At 46.1% G+C, this 9,611-nt stretch overlaps 1 protein-coding gene across 7 annotated transcripts in view; it reads right to left on the minus strand.

Moving 5' to 3' along the window:
• asb10 (ankyrin repeat and SOCS box containing 10) overlaps window positions 1-9,398 on the minus strand; it is a 28,384-nt gene extending 18,986 nt beyond the window's left edge. For 5 of the 7 annotated variants that reach the window (XM_087986786.1, XM_087986790.1, XM_087986787.1 and 2 more), the window contains exon 1: window positions 9,086-9,398. In XM_087986786.1, the coding sequence (XP_087842912.1) occupies window positions 9,086-9,398 (313 nt within the window). Of the gene's footprint in view, window positions 1-2,783; window positions 2,986-9,085 lie in introns of those variants that run through there. The other 2 variants (XM_087986791.1, XM_087986788.1) reach the window with 2 other exon arrangements.
• Window positions 9,399-9,611: the final 213 nt, after the last annotated feature.

A 9,611-nucleotide genomic window follows, 5' to 3' on the forward strand; every position in this document is an offset into this window, starting at 1 on the left:
TGCTGAGGGAGTGCCACACTGTCAGAGGATCAGTGCTGAGGGATTGCCGCACTGTGGGAGGGTCAGTGCTGAGGGAGCGCCGCACTGTCGGAGGGTCAGTGCTGAGGGAGTGGGCACTGTCAGAGGGTCAGTGCTGAGGGAGCGCCGCACTGTCAGAGGGTCAGTGCTGAGGGAGCGCCGCACTGTCAGAGGGTCAGTGCTGAGGGAGCGCCGCACTGTCGGAGGGTCAGTGCTGAGGGAGCGCCGCACTGTCAGAGGGTCAGTGCTGAGGGAGCGCTGCACTGTCAGAGGGTCAGTGCTGAGGGAGCGCCGCACTGTCGGAGGGTCAGTGCTGAGGGAGCGCCGCACTGTCGGAGGGTCAGTGCTGAGGGAGCGCCGCACTGTCAGAGGGTCAGTACTCTGGACCGTTCACAAGAAATACTAAAATTATGGGTAATGTTTGTTTTATCAGCCGAAATGCAAGAAAAATTGCAGTGACAATGAATTTCAGATTGCCAGTTGGGCTCACTATGTGGTGCTCTTTCCCTATATTCTCAGTGAAAAGTCTGGACCAATCAATGTCAACATGCCCGGTTTACATTTTCCACAATTCCTGCCAGAGAGAGAAGGGGAGAGAGAGAGAGAGAGAGAGAGTGAGAGACACACACACCTGAATGTGACCTTGGCTATACAAGTTCTCTGTTACAGAGACATAGAAATGTACAGCATGGAAACAGACCCATGGTCTGACATGATCCAACATGGTCCAAACTATCCCAGATATCCCAACCCAATCTAGTCCCACCTGCCAGCACCCGGCCCATATCCCTCCAAACCCTTCCTATTCATATACCCATCCAAATGCCTCTTAAATGTTGCAATTGTACCAGCCTCCACCACATCCTCTGGCAGCTCATTCCATACACGCACCACCCTCTGCGTGAAAAAGTTGCCCCTTAGGTCTTTTTTATATCGTTCCCCTCTCATCCTAAACCTTTGTCCTCTCGTTCTGGACTCCCCTACCCACGGGAAAAGACCTCGTCTATTTACCGTATCCGTGTCCCTCACAATTTTATAAACCTCTCCATCCTCTCAGTTTCCAACGTTCCAGAGAAAACAGCTCCAGTCTATTCAGCTCCTCCCTATAGCTCAAATCCTCCAACCCTGGTAACATCCTTGTAAATCTTTTCTGAACCCTTTCAAGTTTCACAACATCCTTCTGATAAGAGGGAAATCAGAATTGCACACTGTATTCCAAAAGTTGCCTAACTAATGCCCTGTACAGCTGCAACATGACCTCTCAACTCTGAGACTCAATGCTCTGACCGATAAAGGAAAGCATACCAAATGCCTTCTTCACTATCCTATCTACCTGCAACTCCACATTCAAGGAGCTATGAACCTGCAAGCTCTCTTTGTTCAGCAACACTCCTTAGGACCTTACCATTAAGTGTATAAGTCCTGCTAAGATTTGCTTTCCCAAAATGCAGCACCTCGCATTTATCTGAATTAAACTCCATCTGCCACTTCTCAGCCCATTAGTCCATCTGGTCCAGATCCTGTTGTAATCTGAGGTAACCCTCTGTCCACTACACCTCCAATTTTGGTGTCATCTGCAAACTTACTAACTGTACCTCTTATGCTCGCATCCAAATCATTTATGTAAATGACAAAAAGTAGTGGACCCAGCACCGATCCTTGTGGCACTCCACTGATCACAGGCCTCCAGTCTGAAAAACAACCCTCCACCACCACCCTCTGTCTTCTACCTTTGAGCCAGTTCTGTATCCAAATGGCTAGTTCTCCCTGTATTCCGTGTGATGGTGGTGTACAGGCTCGTTCCTTCCAGGGTCTCGTGGTAAATCTTTCTCCCTGAAGGTAGACCGTTGAAATGGGTTCTCACATTGACCTTTGTGGGAACTTTCGGCTGCTGTGTGTTGTTCAGGAACACTTCAGAAATATTTGTGTGTCAAAGCCTTTGGGGTCTCCTGCAGATGTGGATGTTTGAGACAGACAGATGTTTTAATTTGTGTGAGAATCTTGGGGTTATGGGGAAACACAACGAAGTGGAGTTGAGGATTATCAGACCAGCCATGTTCTCAGTGAATTGTGAAGCACACTTGGTGGGCTGAATGGCCTACTTGCTCCTATGTCTCATGGTCTTTAGTACATGTGCAGCTTGTCTCACTCAGAAAGGTCAGAGCAGTGTCTTTTCGTGGAACTGCACACACTTTCACCAAAACAGAACGATGACCAACACACTGCGGGAGGTGCTCTGATAGTGATGGAGCTGGCAGGGACAAACTGGTCAGTGACCTTTCACGGGAATGGTTCAGCTCAGAAAGAGAGAGAGAGAGAGAGAGAGAGAGAGTCCCTGATCTGAAACTGTAACTGTTTCTATTCACAGATACTGCCTGACATGCTGAACATTGCTGGCACTCTTACTTTGTGCTGGATTTCCAGGGTCTGTGCTATTTAGCCTTTCTGAAGTGGACAGACGCTCACTATTTCCCAGCTCCCTGGCTTGCCTCGTTTCTAAAACCTCACAATTTCACTTTCTGAGCAAAATCTCTCAGAGAGATTCCCAGCACCCAGAGATCCCAAATTCCTGATTCCTTCCTTACCCAAAAGGGAACCCCAGTGAGTCTTGTCAATGATACATCCTGCTCCCACTGTCTTATATTCGTCAGAGCTCCAGCAGAACCAGTAATTCATTTCCAAGTATTAATGTCATTAATTACTGGTTCGCCCCTCGAGTCCTCCGCGACCCCCCCTCTGTCCCCTCACACAGGTCACTCACGTACTCAGAGCTCGGAGGTTGTATCTGTAATTCTTCCACTGCTCCACGTCGCTGGTGTCAAAGATCACATTGGGGTGAAGATTGCTTTGATCGGGGTCAGAAATCAGAAGGACCAGTGTCTCCTCATCACCTAACAACAGTGCCTGCCACAACTCCCAGGCTGGCCCCTCTGCTTTCGAGGTGACAATAACATTTGACATAATGAAACCTTGCAGTAATGCCCTACCCAGAGAGACCCTCACCCTGGGGTCACACTGCACAGTGCCCCACCCAGAGAGACCCTCACCCTGGGGTCACACTGCACAGTGCCCCACCCAGAGAGACCCTCACTCAGCTCCCACTGCGGTAATACCAGGTCACTCTGACCACCCCACCAGTATATTTCCAACTTGCTCCCAAGGTTTCATGCAGCTCTTGAGCCTGTCTGGGCTGGTCTATTTACTGCTCCTGCCTGTCTCATGACTGTTCCTGGCGCAGTGTCAGACTGCAGTTTCAGTTTACAGCCTGGCATCTGTCAGACTCACCAACTCTCACAGGGACCTCTTCCCATTCAATGCTTCTAAAATTGTCTTCAATTAATTTATTTGCTCTTGCTCACTCTCTGATGTAATCTGACATCAACCCAGAATCAGAACAGTAGGCCATTCTGCCCATTGTGTGCGTATTGGCTCTAGGAAGGAGTTTTCCCCTTGCCTGCTCTATGGTCCTGGAAACATTTCCCTTTCAAGTTTTTTGCTAATTCCCTTTTGAAAATTCCAATTCACCTACCCTTTCAGTCACCACATTCCAGATCACAACTCCCTGCTCTTTGTTCATTTCTCTAACACCTTCATCTATTTCCCTCCAGTTACCCTCCTCCTGCCACCACAAACAGCTGCTCCTCACTGACTCTACCAAAACCCCTCAGGATCAATTAAATCTCTCTCTTCTTCTCCTCTGCAGAGAACAGTCGCAGCTTACCTAGTCTGTCAACATTTACTGCAGCTCCCCCCCACTCCCTGGAAACACACCGTGAATTTCCAACACACTTTCTCCAAGATCTGAAGACCCTTTCTCAGAATTGAACATGGAGGCAGAGAAACACTCACAGGAGATAGTCTGGGTCCTGACTCTTGATGGGTACATGACAATGAGGCATGACACAAAATTCGGAAAAGACAGAATGGTTGGGTCTGTTAGTTAATGATGGCATTAGCCCAGCACAGACGGATGTTCTGAGCTCAGGAAACCAGAACATGGAAACAGTTTGAGGAGAAATCAGAATTGATAAAGGCAAGAAGTCACCTGGGGGTGTGCTTTCCAGAACCCCAAACAGTAACCACACAGTGGGATGTACTATAAAGGAAGGAATAATAGGAGCTTTTCAGAAAGGGTCAGGAAATCACTGGATATACATATAGACCGGAAAAGTAAGGGGCCATAGTAGCTTAGAATAGGGGTTCACAGAATGCTTTTGGGATAGCGTCTTCGAACAGTGCATGGTGTACCCAACCAGAAAGCAGGCTACACATTGACTGGTATTGTGCAATGAGATAATTAGTGATCTCTGTTATGGACCAGGCCAGACCCCCTCAAAACATTTCAAGAAAGTAGCCCAGACCCTAACTTTGTTAGTTGTTTTAAGGAGGTGTAACGCAGATATTCCAGGAAGGATGCAATTGGTTAAACCATGTAGTTTTAAACAAAACAGAATTTATTTGCAAGATTACCGAATGAAACACAAACAAAAGAGCACAGAATACTGAATAACTTTACTTATCTGAAAACCCAACAGATTATACCAACTTGACGATGCTGTTCCCAATATTTGCAACAATCCCCATCAACACTCTCTGGCACAAAAGGTGAAATCAAACACAGGGACTTACGGAGAGATATCAGAGAGAGAGAGAGAGAGGGAGGGAGAGAGAGTACCAGCATGGACCTGCTTCTGTGGGTCCAGCAGCTTTTCCCACACTACTGCCAAAACCAAACCAAACCAGAGAGAAGCTGAGCTGGGAGAACGGGCCACTCTCTTTCATTGTAAGAGGGTTTTTCAAAAACTTGATAGCCTGTTGCCTGAGGCAGTATCTGTTAGTGTTATCAAATTGCCCCTAAAACCCTTCAAACTTAGACTTTTCAGAACCTGTGTCTTTTATGACCTCTCTGAAATGAAAACCATGGACAACATAACCTGGTTAAAGGAGCAGCTTTGTCACAGTCTCCGAGAGAGGGAGCCCCTATGTTGTAGTGGCTACAATGCAATTGAATTTTACATTTGGTTTGAGGGAGTGAGGCGTGGGCCCAAGACTGGTAGTTTGAAAATAAATAAAAGACAATTATCAAGGTACAAATACAGAGCTAACTAAAGTGATTTGACAAATTCGCTAAAGGGATAGGTCAAGAGATATGCATTGGCAGATATTTAATATATGCTTCAGAATGTACAGAATAGATACATTTCAACGAGAGAGAAAACAAGGCCACTGAGGTGAGGAGCCACCATCTGGGTTCACTGAAAAAGTCAAAGTTAGTCAAGTTAAAAAAATTGTACATAATTTCTCAAAACGTTATGTGTATTTTCTTTAACTTTACTAGCTTTGACTTTTAGAGACATAGAGTCATAGAGATGTACTGCACGGAAACAGACCCTTCAGTCCAACACGTCCATGCTGACCAGATATCCCAACCCAATCTAATCCCACCTGCCAGCACCCGGCCCATATCTCTCCAAACCCTTCCTATTCATATATCCATCCAAATGCCTCTTAAATGTTGCAATTGTACCAGCTTCCACCACTTCCTCTGGCAGCTCATTCCATACACGTACCACCCTCTATGTGAAAAAGTTGCCCCTTAGGTCTCTTTTATACCTTTCCCCTCTCACCCTATATCTATGCCCTTTAAGTTAAATAAAACAAAGAATGACAAATATATTAACAAGGAAAATGAAAACAGGAAAGGAAGCTGGAGAGAAACATAAAAACAGTTAGAAGAGTTTCTAACAGATATTTTAAGACAAGCGTTAACAAAGTGAGTGTGAGAATTGATAAAAGAAAATAAAGGCAGTGAATTGAATAGGTAATTTGTGCTGGTCTCCTGTCTACAAGGTACAGTAACATCTCTGAAGTAGGTGTAAATCAGGAAATGATATTCTCCAAGGAAATGAACCTGAGTATATTATTGGAATTGTGGCTGACAGATTCTCCCAGGTTCTGATGGACTTTGTTTGAGGATCTAAAAGGACTTGACCCTCAGACAGTGCTGCACTTAGAGATGAGCATGAGGTTCCCCACCCAAAGCACATTCTCGGCCTGTATTGCTCTCAGAACTGTCCCCAAATGTTAAACCGAGAAACATAGAAGATAGGAGCATGAGGAGTCCATTCAGCCCTTTCGAGCCTGCTGTGCCATTCATCACAATCATAACACAACACCAGGTTATAATCTAACAGGTTTATGTTAAAAATCACACAACACCAGGTTATAATCTAACAGGTTTATGTTAAAAATCACACAACACCAGGTTATAATCTAACAGGTTTATGTTAAAAATCACACAACACCAGGTTATAATCTAACAGGTTTATGTTAAAAATCACACAACACCAGGTTATAATCTAACAGGTTTATTTGAAAGCACTAGCATTCAGAGCACTGCTCCTTCATCAGGTAGCTAACGGGGCAGGATCATAGGACACAGAATTTATAGCATAAGATCATAGTGAATAAAATGATGCAATATATTGAACAAACCTAGATTGCTGTTAAGACTTTCATCTTTTAGAATGGCTGCAGGTTTCGGTTTATTAATATGTAAATCCCAGAACTTCCTTCAAGTCACATTCCTGAATTAACTTAAAGTTTTATAAAAAAAAACGACATCTCAGCTGCAAATAGAAATAGAACCCGTCTGACTCAAGATTGGGATACATACAGACTTTAACCTCACACCTTTAATGCATTGTCTGAGCTGAGCTGTCACTTTTTTATATAAAACCTTAAGTTATCTCAGGAATGTGACTTGAAGGAAGTTCTGGGATTTACATATTAGTGAACGGAAACCTGCAGCTCATTCTAAAAGAAGAAAGACTTAACAGCAATCTAGGTTTGTTCAATATATTGCATCATTTTATTCACAATGATCTTTTGCTATGAATTCTGTGTCCTATGATCCTACTCCACTAACTACCTGACAAAGGGGCAGCACTCTGAAAGCTAGTACTTCCAAATAAATCTGTTGAACTTTAACTTGGTGTCGTGTGATTTTAAACTTTGTCCATCCCAGTCCAACACCGGCATCTCCACATCCATGATCATGGATGATCCTCCAACTCAACAGCCTAATCCTGCTTTCTCCCCATAACCTTCAACCCCATTCGCCCCCAAGTGCTATATCTAGCTGCCTCTTGAATACATTCAATGTTTTGGCATCAGCTCCTTCCTGTGGTAATGAATTCCTCACGCTCACCACTGCAATGCCCTGCCAAGTCCTGTTATAAATTTCTCTAAGATCCCCCTCATTTATCTGAACTCCAGTGAAAACAATCCTAACCGAGTCAATCTCTCCTCATCCGTCAGTGCCGCCATCCCCGGAATCAGCCTGGGAAACCTTCGCTGCACTCCTTCAAGAGCAAGAGCATCCTTCCTCAGAAAAGGAGACCAAGACTCAACACAATATTCTAGGTGTGACCTCCCCAAGGCTCTGTATTACTACAACAACACATTCCTGTCCTGTACTCGAATCCTCTCGCAGTGAAGGCCAACATCCCATTGCCCTACTTTGCCTGCTGCACCTGTACGATTCCCTTCAGCACAAGGACACCCAGCTCCCACTGCACACTCCCCTCTCCCCATTTACAGCCGTTCAGGTAGGAATCTGCCGTCTTGTTTTTGCTTCCAAAGTGAATAACCTCATATTTATCCAAATTATACTGCATTTGCCATTAATTTGCGCACTCACCGTCCCTGCCCAGATCATGCTGAAGGATCTCTGCATCTCCGTCACAGTTCACCCTCCCACCCAACGTGGTATCACCTGCAAACTTTGAGATGTTACACTTTGTTCCCACATCCAAATCATTAATATATATTGTGAATAGCTGGGGTCCCAGTTGGTCAACATGGAGGAAGAGGGATGTCAAATCTTATCTGTCATGGAAATAAAAACAAACACTTTGGATGCTGAAAATCTGTGTTTTTGATCACCTCTGTCTCTCTCTCTCTCTCTCTATCTCTCTCTCTCTCTCTCTCTCTCTCCCCACCTCCTATTCCCCCCAGCACCATCTCCATGTACTCTATTCACTCCCCCACCCCTAACCCTGCCCTCAGTGTAAATGCCACCTTGTCCCACCTTTCATTTCTGATAAAGGCCCACTGTATTCAAAACATTAACTTTGTTTTTCTTTCTGCAGACATTGCCAGACTTGCTGAGTTTCTCCAGCACTGTTTCTGGTTCTGCTACTATTTGCCTTGTGTCTGGATTTGCCCAGACTGTCTTCCCGAAGTCCAGCACTTCCCTGGTCAGTTTGCAGCGATACCAAACTCAGAAGGTACAGTCAGGTTGAATTACTGCAGTTTACCCAAATCCTGGGATCAGGGACAGCAGTAATTTCCCAACTTGCCTTTCACACAAACCATTTAAACTTCCCTCGAGTTTGTAAAAAACAACAACCATTCACTAAGAGACTCTGTCTCCTGTCTCTTGGCCATGTTCACCCCCCCTAAACCTGAATACCTTAGTTGAGTGGATTGAAGCTGGGGTGGCACGGTGGCTCAGTGGTCAGCGCTGCAGCCTCACAGCGCCAGGGACCTGGGTTCGATGCCAGCCTCAGGTGACTGTCTGTGTGGGTTTCCTCCCAGGTGCTCCTGTATCCTAACATGTGCAGGGTAAGTGGATTGGCCGTGGGAAATACAGGGTTACAGGGCTAGCTTAGATCTGGGTGGGATACTCTTCAGAGAGTTGGTATGGACTTGATGGACCGAGTGGCCTTCTTCCATACCGTCAGGATTCTATGATTCTTCTACGAAGAATGTGCAGGAAATTGTCAGACAACAGTCAGGTTCAATGCTGTGGGAGGTTCACGAGGCTGTGCCTTTAACGCAAGGCCCCTTCTGGTCTGTCAGCTGGAAATAAGTAACTACCTTTCTGAAGGAAAGCAGAAGTTGCTGGAGAAACTCAGCAGGTCTGACAGCATCTGTGCAGAGAGAAACAGAATTAATGTTTTGTGTCCAGTGACCCTTCCTCAGAACTGAAACGTTAAACCGCTCTCCCTCTGCCTTTGTCTACAGGACCTGCTGAGTTTCTCCAGCAACCTCCCACTCTTACCCGGTTTCTCGGAGTGCCACTCCAGGTCATGTCCTGAGGCCAGCAGCAGCAGATTCTGAGGCCACTTGTTGCCGAATAGTTGCCGCACCCTCTGGTTGTCTCCTGTGAACAGTGCGTTGTGAACCAGTGGGTCTTCACACAGAAAGCCCGGTTCCGGACCCGGAGTGCCCGTCCCCTGGGGTTTGAAGCTCTGAGCCCGGGCCACACACATGCTCTGGTACCGCCTGCGGAGCCTGTCCCTCTCCAGCGCCTCTCTCTCCAACTCCAGAGAGCGGAGAGACCGGGAGCTGAACACAAAACTGTGCCTGGACATAGGGAACTGCTTGTCTCCTGCTCACACTGCTCTCTGACTGTCTGCTGGTGTCTGTCGATCAGTGGCCAGCACATACACACACACATTCCCAGCTGCTGTTCACCAGGAAACCACCAGCCTTGTTTACAACAGCAAGAGACTGAATTAACCCCCAAATTACCACAGGCACATCTGTGAGCAACAGCCTTATTGCTCCGAATGTGCTCCAGATGA

This window comes from Chiloscyllium plagiosum, unplaced genomic scaffold (genome assembly GCF_037043375.1).
Source record: "Chiloscyllium plagiosum isolate Xiang-an unplaced genomic scaffold, Cpla_swu_hap1 HiC_scaffold_4, whole genome shotgun sequence".
In the NCBI taxonomy this organism is placed as follows: domain Eukaryota; kingdom Metazoa; phylum Chordata; class Chondrichthyes; order Orectolobiformes; family Hemiscylliidae; genus Chiloscyllium; species Chiloscyllium plagiosum.